Source organism: Polyodon spathula, chromosome 1 (genome assembly GCF_017654505.1).
Source record: "Polyodon spathula isolate WHYD16114869_AA chromosome 1, ASM1765450v1, whole genome shotgun sequence".
Taxonomy (NCBI): domain Eukaryota; kingdom Metazoa; phylum Chordata; class Actinopteri; order Acipenseriformes; family Polyodontidae; genus Polyodon; species Polyodon spathula.
In genome coordinates, this window is record NC_054534.1 from 49,713,747 (window position 1) to 49,732,099 (window position 18,353).

Consider the following 18,353-nt stretch of genomic DNA (forward strand, 5'->3'; position numbering starts at 1 on the left):
TAACGTTTTCAGGAATAGTAACTACTTTCATTAGTTGTGTTCTAGTTAGAAAGTATGCTGTTTTACATTTTTTCAGTGCAGACCATTTCTTACTTTTGGTAATCATAAATATCAGCATTCAGTTCATGAATAAGGCAATGTGCATTGTAATACATCTTAATATTAAGAACATAAGAAAGTTTACAAACGAGAGGAGGCCATTCGGCCCATCTTGCTCGTTTGGTTGTTAGTAGCTTATTGATCCCAGAATCTCATCAAGCAGCTTCTTGAAGGATCCCAGGGTGTCAGCTTCAACAACATTACTGGGGAATTGATTCCAGACCCTCACTATTCTCTGTGTAAAAAAGTGCCTCATATTTTCTGTTCTGAATGCCCCTTTGTCTAATCTCCATTTGTGACCCCTGGTCCTTGTTTCTTTTTTCAGGTCAAAAAAGTCCCTTGGGTCGACATTGTTAATACCTTTTAGAATTTTGAATGCTTGAATTAGGTCGCCGCATAGTCTTCTTTGTTCAAGACTGAACAGATTCAATTCTTTTAGCCTGTCTGCATATGACATGCCTTTTAAGCCCGGAATAATTCTGGTCGCTCTTCTTTGAAGTCTTTCTAGAGCAGCAATAACTTTTTTATAGCGAGGTGACCAGAACTGCACACAATATTCAAGATGAGGTCTTACTAGTGCATTGTACAGTTTTAACATTACTTCCCTTGATTTAAATTCAACACTTTTCACAATGTATCCGAGCATCTTGTTAGCCTTTTTTATAGCTTCCCCACATTGTCTAGATGAAGACATTTCTGAGTCAACAAAAACTCCTAGGTCTTTTTCATAGATTCCTTCTCCAATTTCAGTATCTCCCATATGATATTTATAATGTACTTTTTTTTTCCTGCGTGCAGTACCTTACACTTTTCTCTATTAAATGTCATTTGCCATGTGTCTGACCAGTGCTGAATCTTGTCTTGATCATTTTGAATGACCTTTGCTGCTGCAACAGTGTTTGCCACTCCTCCTACTTTTGTGTCGTCTGCAACTTTAACAAGTTTGCTTACTATGCTAGAATCTAAACCATTAATGTATATTAGGAATAGCAGAGGACCTAATACTGATCCCTGTGGTACACCACTGGTTACCACACTGCATTCTGAGGTTTCTCCTCTAATCAGTACTTTCTGTTTTGTGAAAAGTAATCATTTAATATATTTGCTATTTTTTTTCTTCATCTACGATTTTGCCATTTGTACTTAAACATTTAACCTCCTCTTTGAATGTTCTCTTGCTGTTGTAACATTGGAAAAACATTTTGGAATTGGTTTTAGCTCTCTTAGCAATGTTCATTTCTATTTCTCTCTTGGCCTTTCTAACTTCCTTTTTGACTTGCGTTTGGAGTTCTGTGTACTCTTTCTGTGTACTTTCTTTTTGGTCCCTTTTTAATGCTCTGTAAAGTGCCTTTTATAGCTGAATATTTTTTTTAATTGATCTATTAGACCAATTTAGTTTTACATTTAGATTTGTCTACTTTAGGGATGCAATTGTTTTGCGCCTCTAGTACTACATTTCTGAAGAACAGTCATCCTTTTTCTGTGGATGTTTTCTCTATTTTACTCCAATCTATGTCTGTTTTCATACCTTCATAGTTTGCTTTTCTAAAATTGTAAACCTTAGCTTTAGTCTTTACTTTTGGGGTTTTAAAAAACACTTCAAATGAGACCATGTTGTGGTCTGAGTTAGGTAGTGGTTCTCTGACCTCTGTTTTAGTTATTCTGTCTTCGTTATTTGAAAAGACTAAATCAAGGCATGCCTCCCCTCTAGTCGGTGCCTTGACAAATTGTGTTAGGAAGCAGTCATTTGTCATTTCCACCATTTCAATTTCATCCTTCGTGCTACCCACCGGGTTTTCCCATTTTATATGGGGGAAGTTGAAATCCCCCATTAGTATGGCTTCTCCTTTGCTACACACATTTCTAATGTCATTGTATAACAGATTTTTGTGCTCACCATCTGAATCTGGCGGTCTATAGCATCCCTATTATTATGCTCTTTGAATTTTTGTCCGTTATTCTGAGCCATATTGACTGTGAGCTGGTAAATCTAAACATTTATCGATTTTACATATGAACCATATCTCTCTCTCTCTCTCTCTCTCTCTCTCTCTCTCTCTCTCTCTCTATATATATATATATATATATATATATATATATATAGTACCAGTCAAAAGTTTGAGTACACCTGCTTGAAACCAGGTTTTTCATGATTATCTATGGTTTTAATTGTATAAACTTGTCTATAAACACTTCATATTTCATTATATGATACATGTACTTATATAAGCTGATAATCATAAGTGAATTGCATTCAAAAATGTAATTTTTAAATGAAAATGTAAATCTTGTCAATTTAAATGAAATGGTCACCCAAAGCAAGGGGATTTCAGTCTGAAGCCCAAGTCAGTTAAAAGTCTGAAATGTGTATAACACAATGTTAGAACACCGGCCTAAGTATAAAAGTGTCTTTGTTAGATGTTCTCTGAGTTAACTAACATGTTACCTAATTGACCTTTTGTCACCAATTATTGTTAACAGGTGAGGGTCCATGATTACTATTAATATAGGTAGCATAGGCACAAGTTTGTCATTCCTGAATGTAAGGGAGCAGAAAATGGCAAAATACGCTCAGTTAAGCAAAGAAAAAAGAGTGTCTGTAATTACTTAAAGAAATGAAGGTCAATCGTTAAGACAAATCGCAAGAACTTTGCAAGTGTCTGTAACTGCTGTGGCCAAGACCATCTAACGATTTGAAGAAACTGGCACTCATGAGGATCGAACAAGGTCAGGCAGGCCAAGGGTGATCTCAGAATCAGAGAACAAGTTCATTCGAGTCACAAGTCTGCGAAAACCGGCAATTAACTGCTCCTGAAATACAAGCTCAGCTAAATACTACTAGAAGTACAGATGTTTCAACATCAACTGTTCAGAGGAGATTGCGTGAAGCTGGCCTAACTAGATTTGCAGAGTTGCTGCAAAGAAACCATTGTTAAGAGTGCAGAATAAGAGGAAGAGACTTGTCTTGGCCAAAAAACACAGAAACAGGACGTTTGAGGAGTGGAAGTTGGTCTTAGGGACCGATGAGTCAAAATTTGAAATATTTGTTTCTTATCAACCGTCGAGTATTTGTAAGACGCAGAGAGGGTGAGCATATGAGTTCTGCATGTGTGGTTCTCACTGTCAAGCATGGAGGAGGCAGTGTCATGGTCTGGGTTTGCTTTGCTGGTGACAGAGTTGGTGATCTTTACCAAGTCCATGGCAAGCTCAACCAGCATGGCTATCATAGCATACTTCAGAGGCATGCCTTTCCATCAGGATTACAGCTAGTTGGGCAATCCTTCATTCTTCAGCAAGATAATGACAACACACCTCAAAGTTGTGCAAGAACTGTCTGGTGAAGAAGGAAAGTGAAGGACAACTCAATCTAATGACCTGGCCTGCCCAGTCTCCAGACTTCAATCCCGTAGAACTTGTATGGGACGAACTGGACAGAAGAGTCAAAGCAAAGCTACCCACAAGTGCCCTACATCTCTGGGAATTGCTGCAGAAGAGCTGGGAAGACATGTCGGGTGATTTCCTGTTGAAACTTGTTAACTGAATGCCTGTGTTTGTGAGGCTGTTATTAAGGGAAAGGGTGACTATTTTGAGGAATCCAAGATTTAGAGACAATTTTAAATTTTATTGAACATTGCTTTGATACTCTTTGTGTTTTGTTTTGTATATTGTAACATGCGTTTTCATTTTCAGGTATTTACAGAAACGTATACGACATAAAACATTGTCAATTATGAAAAAAAAAAAAAGCTAGTTTTCAGCAAGTGTACTCAAACTTTTGACTGGCACTGTATATATATATATATATATATATATATATATATATATATATATATATATATATATATATTTTAAGAGAAAGAACTCTATCTTATTGTTTTATTGTATTGCTCACTTGTATTGCTTATTGTTAATTATTTTATATTTGTAAAAGGCGTTATATAAAAATAAAGATGGATTGGTTGAGCTGTGTTGGGTGTTAGGGGTGGATTCTATATGTCACACTGGGATACAGTAAGATGATTGTTTTAGGCATTTTACAGCACCAGGAAATCCACTTGAATTACTTATTTTTTTAGAAGTTACACAGGGTAATCCTGGGTGGTTTCTAGTTCTGAAAACTTCACTAAATAAATACTTCTGTGGTTTATCTGGGCAGGGTGTACATGTTGATCAAATCTGCCCCATGGTAAGGTTAACCTGCTTTAGTTTTTATATTTCTTTCTTTTTTTTTTTTCAGATAGCTATGCACCGTTCATGTCAATGTCAAACAGAGAATCTATTTTTCATGTTCCAAATGCTGTGGTTGCTGCGCCTGGACCAGGGCAGTATGATGCAAAACCTGCAAAGGTACATTAGTTAGTTTATTGTAAGTTCAAAGATCAGAACGTTTGCTCTAGAATCTGGGGATATTTCTTAACCAAGGAAAGGCATGACTTATTGTATTAAACCAGGTGAAAAACAGATATTTATGCAGTTTTTGAAACCCCAACAATGTCTTTTTTAAAATTAATTAAAAACTGTATATGTTTATATATATTTCAGGAACATATTTTGGGTGGAAAAAGCATTCAGAACAGGTCAAAGCGTTTTGGAGAGAATATCTCAGATGTACCAGGTCCTGGATCCTACAATGTGTCTCAATTTGTAGACACAGAGAAAGCCAGTAAGAATGAAAAAGACCCACCAATGAAAAAGAGCCTAAAAACGGTATGATTATCTTCATTTGTTGTCTTGGGCAAGACTTGAGTGCAAGTCAAGTATTTAATAGTACTAGGTATTCGGAAGGAAGCCATTTAATCATTCATAGTCAGGTATAATCTGCCAACCTCCCTCCCCCCAAAAATCAAAACCAAAAAAACAATATTCGTAATGCCTAAAATCTCCCAGTACAATTTCTGTATGTATTACTTGTAAAAGTTGTATATGTTGTGCTTTATATTGCTTTACAGTATCATGTCACACTGTCATATAACATATTGCCTTGACCCAGGGTTTAGCGGGTTAACATATTTAGGCCAGGGAGTCCTGTCTTGTACCTTTCTCAGTTTCTGTCATGCTATAGGGTTCTACATGACTGATGAGGGGTATTTACAAAAAAAAAACAACAACATTTATTTCACAGCTTCAGCCATACCTTGTTTACATGCAGTAATCTACCAGACATTATTTTCTTTACATCAGTAAAGCATTTATTTTATCTGCCTTAGTGCTTTCATTTAACAAATACAAATATCACATATCTGGAGCAGCTTCAGTGAACTTTAGAAAATAACAAATAGAAGATAACCCGAACTCTGTGTGTGTGTGTGCGCACAGTATAACATTTTCACAAAAAAATACACCTGAATAGGTTTCAATAGTCTTATTAGATGTAATTCAGGTGGCCTAGAGTAGTGGTTTTCAAACTTTTTGGACTGCACCTCCCTTGTTCTTGTATGTGGTACCTGACCCCCCCCCCCCCCCCCCTCTTATTACAGTGGATCGGTGGCTGGTTTGTGCAAATGAAAAAAACACAGCAGTGACATTATTTGCCATCACACTTCTTACAATGTCTAGAATTATTTATATTTGTAAGTCAGGTTTTCCACTATGAAGTTTACATTAATTGGCATGTACAACCTTCAATTTTAATGGTGCACCCCTGACGTAAGGGACACCAGTTTCCACAGCTGGATATACTGCTTATTATAGTCGTAGAAACTAGAAAGAGTGTCTTCTGAGCCTCTTAGAAATGCAACATTCACACTGTGCACTCCTCCCTTGTCAATGGACATTATAAACAATGCATAGCCCACAATGTGACTCTTTTGTTAAGAAACCAAGGGGACGCCAGTTTCCACGGCTAGATATAATGTTAATTATAGCTGTGGAAATTGGTGTCCCCAGAGAGAGTGACGTCTGGGGCGCTTAGGAATGTAAAATTCACAGAATATGGGTGTCTGTGCGTCTGTCTATATGTTACACAGTCTGTTTTTACATAGCTAGAGAAGAACTTTTCAGTTGTGAAAAAACTTGTTAGGACATTGAGCATATCATAATCTGGAGGTGCAGTATGTACATATGTGTCAAACATTTTATACATGTAGATGTCGGTCGTGTGATCTACTTTTTCATGTTACTAACACAAGGCATGCTATGCTACAGTGAAATGCGATATTTGAGGATATGTTCCCCTGAAAATTAAGAAGGTTAAAAAAATAAAATTCACTTTTAGCTGAATGTCAATTTTTTTCTTAGTTTTTTTTTCACAGTTTCTAATAGCCATGCATAAAAAAAAAACAAAAAAAACCAAAAAAAAAACCCAACATGTGCAAATAATGCTCTGTGCATTGATTGAATAAATTGTAAGCACTTTTCATTTTGGATCTGACAATAGATACTCTGAGTCTGATCGATTGCTTTCCTGTTAAGCTACAATCCATTTTCCTGTTAAGGTTCAATCCATTTAAATGAACAATTAAACATCAAAGGGTTTATTTTCTAACTTACCACATATAAAGCACTACTTCAAAAAATGAAAAACTATAATAAACATTTAAAAAGAAACTAGTGTGTAAACAGGTATATGTACACACAAAACTGATAATTTAAAACAAAAGTAACATGTTGGCTCTTGTTTGTGTGTCACTCAGTGCAGCACAGAATCCAGGTTGGGATGCTGCAGCCTGCTGCTGCTTTGTAGTTTTCTGGTCGAAATGTTTCTGCCGAAGCGCTGTAACTGCACTTCTTGATTCTTTAGCATAACTATGTGCTGTGCTTTACCTTTTGAATTTTAAACATGCCTAATTCTAAACATACTCTATCTAGCTATTGTTAAAAATGTCACAGTAATATTGCTTGTAATTTTGCCCTTCTTGAGTCAACGCCCCTCCCCCACTTTTGTCTTAACGTCAGCCCCCGGGACATTGACTTGGCAGAATCTGGTAATTAAGTATGATCTATTTGAAGCCACAGCCTTAGAAAGAAATATACAGTATAAAAAGTGTAGTCTGAAAAGGTAATTTTCTTCAATTTTCCTCTTAAGGTATTATTACAATTGTGTAATATAATGTGTAACATGTGATAAAATAATAGTTTAAAGATTTTTTATTTCAGAAATTTGGGTCACATGACATGACAGAACATCCTTAAATAATTTAATTTAAACGAATACATTTCTTCCTGTCAGGTCTGTTCAAACCATATAAAGTACCTGCGGAAGCCTGACATCCCATCAATCCCCTCTCCTGGCCAGGCTTTTGGATATGAGGAAATTGAAGATAGAACGCTATGTAAACAGTCTCCACCACCACGAGATATAACTCTTGGTCCAGCATTCTACAATCCTCAACAAGTAAGAATATAATAGCAAGTTATTGCTATTAAAGAGTAAATAGCTTATAATGTCATTTAAATGTTTTAATTTTTCCCTTTCCCCATAACTGTCTTTAAACTTCTAGTCTTAGATTATTTGCTTGTTGTGGTTTCTCTGCATTGCTTAAAGTATTAGTTAAGTTTAACTTTGTAAACTGTTAAAATTTTATAGTCTTCAATCAAGTCCTTCTCCCCACCCCCAACCCTTCCATTCTTCTTTGTTGTTGGCCAAATAAGAACAGTTTCTTCAACCTGTCTTTGTAGCTCATTCCGTTAGACCCGCCCTTGCCAGATTTTCCAGACCACACTTGTTTTTATTGTGGCAGCTTGTGGCAAAGTGCCCGCCCCTGTGTGTATTTTGTGTTGTATGTTGTGTGTTAATGTTGGTGTATAGTTATTGGTACACAAGGGATATAAACGGGTCTGTGTAACACAAGTGTTTAAAATGTAGATTTGTATGTAGGCACGAGGATGGCACAGCACTTCACGTGCAAGTAAAATGTAATAATATGTGAGCACAGGGAATTGCACTTTATTAATTCACGTGCAGTGTACCGTGACTCCAATTGAATGATTGATTAGCAATCGAGTCACGTTACAGCTGCATAAAAGTTGTATATTTTCACCCACTTGGGGTTGGGTGTTCGGTGAGTGGAGAATGGGATTGGAGACGGAGGTAATAAATAATAAAATAATAACGTAAAGTTGAAATATCTGCTCACCATATTTTGTGTAGTGTTAGTCCGTTTTGTTTGTCTCTTTTGTTTTGGCGAATGTGCCATGTCCTGTGTTTTTTGTTTGTTACAACCGTTTATTTTCTGGCTGTCTGTTCATTTATTAAATGCTGAGCGAAACCATTCACTCAGCTCCACCAAACTCCATCTCTGTTTTTGTTTATTTCCTGTTTCTGGTCTGACGGCACCCACTCCGGCCGTCTTTGTGACACGTGGTGTCAGAACAGGGGTTACTAGTGCCCCCTGGACTTAGACCAGAGCAGGAACTGCAATTTCTTGTTTAAAAAAAAAATTAAAAAAAAAATGTTAGAAGACTCCGTCAGGCTAAGGACTGGATCTGGGACAATGCTGGGCTGGAGGCATGGGAGGCGTACAAGAGGGAACACACCCCAAACTCCCTGGAGGAAGGTGTAGAGTTGGTCCTCTGCTACCTGGAGGCAGCTATAAATAGAACAGCAGCCCGGGTAGCAGGGTCTTCAGCACCTGGGCGAGGGGACCGTGAGAGTCCAGCGCCCAGACGGGGGGACCGCGGAGATCCAAAGCCTGAGAGGGAGCTGTTCCCATCTCCACCAGCAGAGGGTGTCTGCTGGTATCACTTCCCCTACCATCACCACCTGGAGGAGAGGAGCAAGTGCTTCCTCTGCCTCCATTACCTACCCCTACAATTGAGGGTGAGCCACACTAGTCCCCTGCAAGTGAGGGAGAGCCACCCAGTCCCTTGCAAGTGAGGGAGAGCCCACCAGTCCCCTGTAATAAGGGTAGACTACACACCGCTCCCACCTCCACCGCCAGGAGACTACACGCCGCTCCCACCTCCTCTGCCAAGAGAATACACACCTCCGCCACCTCCATCGGCAGGAGCAGAGCAGCAGGAGCTGCCTCGGACTCTGCCACCTTCACCGGCAGGAGAATACACGCCTCCGCCACCTCCATCGGCAGAAGCAGAGCAGTAGGAGCTGCCTCTGCCTCCGCCACCTCCATCGGCAGGAGCAGAGCAGCAGGAGCTGCCTCTGCTTCTGCCGCCTCCGCCAGCAGAGGGTGAATGCCTGCTGGGTCCCTGTCCACCAGCAGAGGGTGAAGGCCTGCTGGGTCCCTGACCACCAGCAGAGGGTGAATGCCTGCTGGGTTCCCGTCTACCAGCAGAGGGTGAATGTCTGCTGGGTTCCCGTCCACCAGCAGAGGGTGAATGCCTGTGCATAGGCTACTGAGGGAAGCACGGGGAACCGCCTGGCCACAGTGACCAAGAAGAGGGCCAACACCCGCACCCCAGCTTGTCCTGACTCCCTGCCTCACTTCGCCCAAGGATGCCTGCCTCGCTTCGCCTGGGGTTGCCAGCCATTCCACATCGCCTGGGGTTGCCTGTTTCTCCGCATCGCCTGGGGTTGCCAGCCACTCCGTATTGTGGGGTTGCCAGTTGCTCTGCATCGCCTGGGGTTGCCAGTTGCTCTGCATCGCCTGGGGTTGCCTGTTGCTCCGCATCGCCTGGGGTTGCCTGTTGCTCCACATCGTCTGGGGTTGCCAGCCACGCCACATCGCCTGGGGTCACTGGAACTGCTTCGCCAGGGATTGCAGTCAGCTCTGCTTGGCCGCAGAGGTCAGTGTGGCCGGAGCCCCACCAAAGGGAGCTGCCGGCTATGAAAAAGGGGGAAAAGGTCAGGAGACCATCTTTCCCCGCAGCAATTTCGCTGCAGGAGTTATGGTGGCTGGAGTCCCCCCAGAGGAAGCTGCCGGCTATAAAGAGGGGAGAGGTCAGGAGACCACCTTCCCCCGCAGCAGTTTCGCTGCCGGAGATCTTGCGGGAGGTCTGGAGACCACCAACCCCAGCAGCTATTCTGCTGCTGGACTTGCCCCGGCTGAAGGAGTCAGTCTGGGAGCTGTCAGCACGTCTGCTGACAGCTGCACCATTGGCAGCATTTCCGCTACCAGTGGTACAGCGGGAGGAGAGATTCTCCCCACTGTCAGCACGTCTGCTGACAGCATGGCCAGTAGCAGCCTGGCTACTGGCAACATTGCCGCCCATCAGCCCCTTAAAGTCCCTGTTCTTGGCCCAGGACTTTGAGAGAGATTTTAGGGATTTTAAGGGGGGAGGTGGCCATTGAGGCCATGTGTGCTTTGCACAAGGGGGGGTGGGGGGGTATATGTGGCAAAGTATTTTGTGTTGTGTGTTAATGTTGGTTTATAGTCATTGGTACATGGGATATAAATGGTTCTGTGTAACACAAGTGTTTAAAATGTAGATTTATATTTAGGCACGTGGATTGCATTACACTTCACTTGCAAGTAAAATGTAATAATATGTGAGCAAGGTGAATTGCACTTTATTAATTCACGTGCAGTTGTACCGCAACTCCAGTTGAATGATTGATTAGCAATCGAGTTACGGTACAGCTGCATAAAAGCTGCATGCTTTCACCCACTCTGGGTTGGGTGTTCGGTGAGTGGAGAATGGGATTGGAGACGGAGGTAATAAATAATAAAATAATAATGTAAAGTTCAAATATCTGCTCACCATGTTTTGTGTAGTGTTAGTCCGTTTTGTTTGTCTCTTTTGTTTTGAGCCAAACTAGTCCCCTGCAATGTGAGGGAGAGACACAGCAGTCCCTGCAAGGAGGGATGTAGCCCACCAGTACACTGTATAAGGGTAGACTACACACCGCTCCAACCTCCACCGCCAGGGAGACTAACGCCGCTACCACCTCCTTGCCAAGAGAATACACACCTCAGCCACCTCCATCGGCAGGAGCGAGCAGCTAGTGAGCTGCTCGGACTCTGCCCACCTTCCCGGCAGGAGAATCCACGCCTCCCGCTCACCTCACATCGGCAGAGCAGAGCGTAGAGCTGCTCTGCCTCCGCACTCCACGGCAGGAGCAGAGCAGCAGGAGTGCTCTGCTTCTGCCGGCTCAGCGAATGTGCCGTGTCCTGTGTTTTTTGTTTGTTACAACTGTTTATTTTCTGGCTGTCTGTTCATTTATTAAATGCTGAACGAAACCATTTTCTCAGCTCTACCAAACTCTCTTTTTATTTCCTGTTTCTGGTCTGACATCACCCACTCTGGCCATCTTTGTGACAAAGCTACTTTACAGTTATTAGTATTACTGCTGATTTTTACCAAGCTGTGATCATTTACTGTTCAAGTGACACTGATCAAGTTTAAGGCTAATATAAAATAAAAATCTTGAGCTTATTGGAAATGCCATCAGGAAACCTGTGGGATTCAAATAAAATGTAAAGCAGTTCGATTCAGTGTGTGTAAAATCTGATCTCTTATTCTCAAAAATGCAAAGGAATACAAAAAGTATTGTTGTATTTTAAATGTTAACCAGCGTAGTTCAGGGGGCGTGCAGCAGGGGGCTTCCAATTTCCTGTCAATTAGTACCTATTTTCTATTTAAGCCCTGATCACTTGGACATTCGCTGTCTAGCATTTCGTTTTTGTAGCAAACGCTCAGACGCCGTCTTTTCGTGCTTCACCGCTAATCTACACTTCGTTGCCTTTCACTGGAATTCAATTCTCTGCACAGTGCTCCCAAGATATTATCAAATGTTTTCCTACCTGTTCCGGTGCTGCTTCTCATCATTCAGCTTCTCCATTTGGCTACAAGAGCTCTGGCGTTAGTCTTTCCTGCTCTTTCCAGCCTCCAGCCCAGCAACAGCACCGTCCAAACCGCAGCTTCATTTCTCAACTCGTCCGCGTCTTTATTAGACAGACTGGCCCTCCACTAAAACCTCTAAAGCTCCTTCAACAAGACATCAACATTCCCATCGTCAGCGTTTGCCTTGCCATAATTCCTCTTTTTAATCCATCACAAAGATCTGTCAGCTGAACATTCCTTTACTCTTTGCTTGCAATCAAGCGCCCCTCCTCCGCTCCCAGAGCCAGCACAAATTATCGTTCCTTCAGAAGATCCTGCCCTAGATTTCTATTACCTACGTTCAACGGTTTAAAGACCTATCCAGTCAATTTCATACTCCATTTCAACGTGTGGCGGCTTGTGCTTTTGACTGGTCACAACAAGCTTCAACAACACTGCTGTTCTGCAACTTTTCCACCAGTGCCTCTCAGTCCAGGGCTACCATGGCAACGTCCTCATTGAGCGACTGCGGGGAGTGGTAAGTCGCCATGGTGATCAGGCAGCTTCATTCGGTACTGCGAGCTCCGTGTCTCAGTACTGCAATCTTCTGGCTTGCTGCAGCTGCGCTTTCACAATCTGTGAGGGCTCATTCAACTCGCTGAGTTGTGACATCTAAATACTGTGTTAATGTATTTATATATATGACTAACTGTCCTAAAACATGTAACGAAGATATTAAAATCTAAAAGAAGACGCAATTGTTGTTCTACACAGACAAGGATTTTAATCACAATAACCAAATATATTCTACCTGGCTTCACTCAAACCAGTGGTTAATTCTAATCATAACCACTAGATGGCAGTATAACACCACAAATTTTATACAGTCTCTTGCTGGTTTGCTTTCACAAGCTCGCACGTGCCAGCTTTTCTATACATTCCTGCAGTTTGTTGTCACTCTGAGGGATTCGCAGGAGTCCCCCTGCTCCTCAATCTTTTGTAGCAACTGATGTTCTCCAATTTCAACTCTTCCCCTCTTCAAGGACCTGGTCATGAAGCAACCTTACTCAGCTGTTTTTGAGGTGCTCAGTATCTACCATCATAGTAACGTCCTACATCCATTCCTGTGACCAGATTCGTGTTTCCTCATCTGGCGCTGCTCCTCCAATCCGACCAGCTTCATCAAAGCCATCATTTCATCAACGCGAGCCGCTAGTCAGTCATGGAACCATGTCCTACGATTTATCAGTGTTCCAGTCAATGTCCTCCTATCCCCAATAGACAATAAACTGCTCCCGACCAATCAATAAGTTTTGCAGACGCCTCAGAGCAACACATTCTTCATCCTCTCTGGTTCTGAAGCTGTCTCAGGTCTTTGCAATCTTCATCTCTGTCCAAAAGCAGCCCCATCTCTGGCTTCAGCACACTCTGCACACTACTGACAGCACTCCATTGTTTTCTTCCTCAGACCTCTGCTCTGTTCAGCAGATCCTGCCCTCCACTGTTAATCGCTCCTCACTCCAGCAGATCTCCACTCCCTCTTCAGATCCGATCAAAAGTCGTTCTAGTTTACTGTTTAAATCTGCAGCTGCACTTTTCCAGAGCCTACAATGCTCCAGCCTTCCTCCAATATGCAGATCGTGGCAGCATTCCCACAATCACGGCTAACACTAATCCCCATCTAATCAAAATACGGGGCACTTCCTCAACAATCCTATTCTTATCTCCGCTCATCCTCCCAAATGTTACAGCATTAATACTTGGTTTGAGACATGGTACAAGACTGGAAATCTGTCTTGATTATGAGCTAAGGATTTCCACTATTAAGAGGATAACTGGCGTTGCAAAACTCAAATCTCTGAATGTGAGTTTACCTTTTCCATTTCAAGCAGACATGATAGTAGCAAACCGCTGATCGATCCTGTATTAACTAACACATTGAAAGGCGGCATCTCATCTCTGCCCCCATTTCTAGAATATGGGACGCAAAGGCACCGTGTTTCCCCACTAGCCAATTTATGTTCGTTCAGTCCAGCTGCCACCTCAGCCCTCAGTTCCAGCTCTCCTTCTGCCTCTACTTTCGGTATTCAAGTTCAGTCAGTTGGTCCCATTTGCTTCCACAACCCCCATCCAGAATCCCCAGCTTTTCCAGATGCTATTTGACTGAATTGTACTCTCAGTAACCTCCTTCAATCTGCTCAGCATTACATGTCTGCAGCCCTCCACCTTGTTCAAGAGCTCCTATTCTACAGCCTGCTCAGTGTCTTCAATCCTCTGCACCCAGATTTGAATAATCATAGCCCTTCAATCAAAACCTGGCTCTCATGGTCAGTGCTAGGGATTCTCTCCAACTCCCTCCAGTCTCTCCATATCAGCATTCCGCCTGATCCTCTGTGGGATTCTTAAGAGCTTTCCCCCTGCCTCACCTTCCTGTGTGTCTATATCAACATATATTCTTCATTTGCTAATTTCCACTCTTTAGAAAAGCCACTTCTCCCCCTACAATGATTTACCCATGGAGATCAGCTACCTCTCGGCCACCTTCCATGCTTACTCCATCACTTGGCTGCGTACCTCAAGACGGATCAATTCAGCGTGGTCGGTCCACTCATCCGTCAAGTATCAAGTCCCCTATGCCCTTTGTAAAGGTTACTCCCCAGCAGGAACCCCCCCCCCCCCCTCTGTTCATTGATTCCTCTCACTCCTATCATCACTCGCCTTGCCTTCGAGCAGACCTCCCTCCATTCCTCCACCCTTGCCTCCGAGCAGGCCTTCTTCTCCACCCTCGCCTCGTGAGTAGGCCTCCCTACTCGACTCCACCCTCACCTCCGAGCAGGCCTCCCGCCTCGACCCCTCCCTCTCCTCCAGAGCAGGCCTCCCTCATCTCCTCCAGCCTCGCCTCCGAGCAGACCTCCCTCCTCTCCCTCCTTGCCTCCAAGCAGACCTTTTCTTCTCCACCCTCACCTCTGAGCAGGCCTCCCTCCTCTCCACCCTCTCCTCCAGAGCAGGCCTCCCTCCTTGCCTCCTCGCCTCCTCGCATTGTTCCCTTCCCTCCACTCTCGCCTCCGAGCAGGCCTCACTGCTCGACTCTGAACAGACCTTTTCCTCTCCACCCTCGCCTCCGAGCAGGCCTCACTCCTCGACTCCACCCTGCAGTGGATTTCTACATTCATTCATTCTTCCCTGATATAGTTGCTGCTCCTGCTAGCATGCCCGGAGTGGGGGCTACCTGTCTGCCGGGGCCACTAGAGGTTTTCCCCTAATCAGCCTCAAGGGGTTTTTTCCTCTCCACTGAGCCGCAGGTATACACATAATCATATCCCACTAAATTACTAACCATCCTCCTGTTTGTCCCACTTGTCCTTCTAGTCTTGTTTGTTATGTGCTAGCATGTGCTGTCTTTTGTTTGTCTCACTGTGTGGGAGATTTGGTGAGGAGCGGGGGGGGGGTCCATCTTTTTGGGGGGCAAGTGATCTCACTTCCCCGACCTCAGGGCAGGTTTCAGCCTGCCTTGACCTTCAGGGGGGGTTCTCACCATGTGAGTGAGAGCGGACCCCTGCCCACACTCTGTCTCAGTTCGGGACGTGGCTACCCATGCTCGAGTCCCATACTAACCTCTATGCCTTGTTCTTATCTCAGGTCCCAGGCAGCGTGAAGTTTCGGCCAATTGGGGATCTAATGAGCGCCCCTTTACAGAAGTCTCAGACGCTGGGTACCTCTCCCTCTATATCTCCTTTCGTGTCCCGGTCTTCTGGGACCGTCTTCCTCTGAGGGGCGGCTCCCCGAGTCATAACCCTCATATGTGTTTTTGGTTGCTAGGTCCTTCGGCTGGGTCGTGTCAGCATCGCTGCCCTCAGTCAGTGACCACTTTCTGTATCCTGTCTTCGGTTGCTGGGTCATTTGCCCCTGGGCTCGTGTCGGCATCACCTCCCTCAGTCAGTGACCATCCTTCTATCTGGTTTCGGTTGCTGGGTCCTTCGCCCCTGGGTTGTGTCGGTATTGCCGCCCTCAGTCAGCGACCACCTTCTATCCTAGCTTCCATGTCCAGCTTTGCTGGTCTGCTACTAGAGTGGGCCTCGCCTGCTCTTCTATCCTAGGTCCGGTCCTTTCTAGCCGGCACTCTGTCCTACTTATCGCTCCCTTCTGCTTCTTCTGCCCTATCCCTACCCCCCAGCTCATGCCCTGTGAAAAATAAGTAAAAAGGGTATAAGGTATGTTAGAAACTGTTTCTATGGTTTCTCCAAGGTCACAATGTCCTTTTGGTAATGTGGTGATCAGCATTTAACATTGTTTGTTCTCACCAGTGAATTGTACACTCTCACTCTTTTACCTTCTTTTGACTTAACTCTAGACTATACTTGACTAGATACACAAGCATTCTGTTTGCCTTTCTGATTACATCCCCACCCTATCTGGTTGCTGATAGCTAGAGTCTGTTAGAGCACTAAGATATTTATCTTGGGCCTGTTCTAGTTATATCCCACCCATTCAGTATTTGGAGCCTACAATTTTTGTGACCGTTGTGTAAACTTATTTTATTTAACTTATTTTCAATATTACATTTTATTTGACATATTTTGAAAATGAAATATAGAAAATAGCTCTTAAACTATGTGGACTTATTTAATAGTGCTACCCTTTAAATCACTAAACAGGACCCTCTCTGGTGTTTTACATATTTTTACAGACAGAAATACCCGATTTGCATGTTAGATGTTTACATAACCTTGGTTAGAAAGAGCCCTATTTTAATTATGTAAACAATGGTGGTATTTAGATCAGCTTGTTTAGATCAATTGGAAAGACCCCTGTGTATTTTTTAAAGTTTGTAATTAGTTTCTTCCAGGCCTCTGATGTAAGCAATGCTGTGTTAAATAAATAAGAATACCTTTAGTAGGTAGGATTTTTGCAACTGATGTAAACCATGTGATGATAGACAGCTAAATAATGTTTGAGTGCCTTAATCAGCCTTGAAAACTGCTTGGTACAGTATATTAATGAATGGACCCCCCAGACATCACAGTGACATGTTACTTACTTTTAGGCTTCTGAGTGTGCTCTGGGTCAGTGCTACATAGCTCACATCTATACCCTTCACAAAACAGCCCATTTGGTAAATTCAGTAAGTGCCAGTCTTGGTAATTTTAAATGCAATTTTTTAAAAATTCATTCTCAATAGAAATACATTTTGTTTGAGTCTGAACCTACATTTCCCAAAATCTCATCTCAATATCTCAGTTGGCAGCTTCATACTTTTAGTCTTATGGAAACGCCTCTGGAAAAATCTAACGCATCCTTAACTTTGACCTATGAACTAAGGTGGTCACCATTTGGAGTCTGTGACAAGGAGCCCATCAATTAAAGTTCAGGTGCTGTATGCTGGGAGCGCTGGTGTAATTAATTTCAGAAACGTGTCTAGCTGTTGTGAATTGGACATGGACTATTTGAGCTTGGAGTGCAAGGTGATCTGGGCTCGGAGTGCAAGCCAAAACCATGTCAGAGAGAAAGTGCGCTAATTGTTGTTTATACATGTACTCAGAAAGCTTTCATAAGAACATAAGAAAGTTTACAAACGAGAGGAGGCCATTCGGCCCATCTTGCTCGTTTGGTTGTTAAGTAGCTTATTGATCCTAGAATCTCATCAAGCAGCTTCTTGAAGGATCTCAGGGTGTCAGCTTCAACAACATTACTGGGGAGTTGATTCCAGACCCTCACGATTCTCTGTGTAAAAAAGTGCCTCCTATTTTCTGTTCTGAATGCCCCTTTGTCTAATCTCCATTTGTGACCCCTGGTCCTTGTTTCTTTTTTCAGGTCGAAAAAGTCTCTTGGGTGACATTGTCAATACCTTTTAGAATTTTAAATGCTTGAATTAGGTCACCGCGTAGTCTTCTTTGTTCAAGACTGAACAGATTCAAGTCTTTTAGCCTGTCTGCATATGACATGCCTTTTAAGCCCGGAATAATTCTGGTCACTCTTCTTTGCACTCTTTCTAGAGCAGCAATATCCTTTTTGTAGTGAGGTGACCAGAACTGAACACAGTATTCAAGATGAGGTCTTACTAATGCATTGTACAGTTTTAACATTACTTCCCTTGATTTAAATGCAACACTTTTCACAATATATCCGAGCATCTTGTTGGCCTTTTTTGTAGCTTCTCCACATTGTCTAGATGAAGACATTTCTGAGTCAACAAAAACTGCTATGTCTTTTTCCTTCTTTAATTTCAGTATCTCCCATATGATATTTTTAATGCACATTTTTATTTCCTGCATGCAGTACCTTACACTTTTCTCTATTAAATGTCATTTGCCATGTGTCTGCCCAGTTTTGAATCTTGTCTAGATCATTTTGAATGACCTTTTGAATGACCTTTGCTGCTGCAACAGTGTTTGCCACTCCTCCTACTTTTGTGTCGTCCGCAAATTTAACAAGTTTGCTTACTATACCAGAATCTAAATCATTAATGTAGATTAGGAATAGCAGAGGCAGTTAAACGAGGCAGTCTTCCCAGCGACAGCGAGTGGAAGCGACAGCGAGTGGGAGAAGTACAGGCGTGGAAAAGTACCGAAGCAGAAAGGAGAAATTGCATCTTGAAT

The 18,353-nt window shown here is 42.8% G+C and overlaps 1 protein-coding gene across 1 annotated transcript in view; it reads left to right on the forward strand.

Annotated features, from left to right (window-relative positions):
* Positions 1 to 18,353, forward strand: part of stpg2 (sperm-tail PG-rich repeat containing 2) — a 219,172-nt gene that overhangs the window by 14,978 nt on the left and 185,841 nt on the right. The window contains exons 2-4 of the mRNA XM_041257083.1: positions 4,337 to 4,446; positions 4,642 to 4,806; positions 7,268 to 7,432. Coding sequence (XP_041113017.1) covers positions 4,337 to 4,446; positions 4,642 to 4,806; positions 7,268 to 7,432 — 440 coding nt within the window. The remainder of the gene's footprint in view (positions 1 to 4,336; positions 4,447 to 4,641; positions 4,807 to 7,267; positions 7,433 to 18,353) is intronic.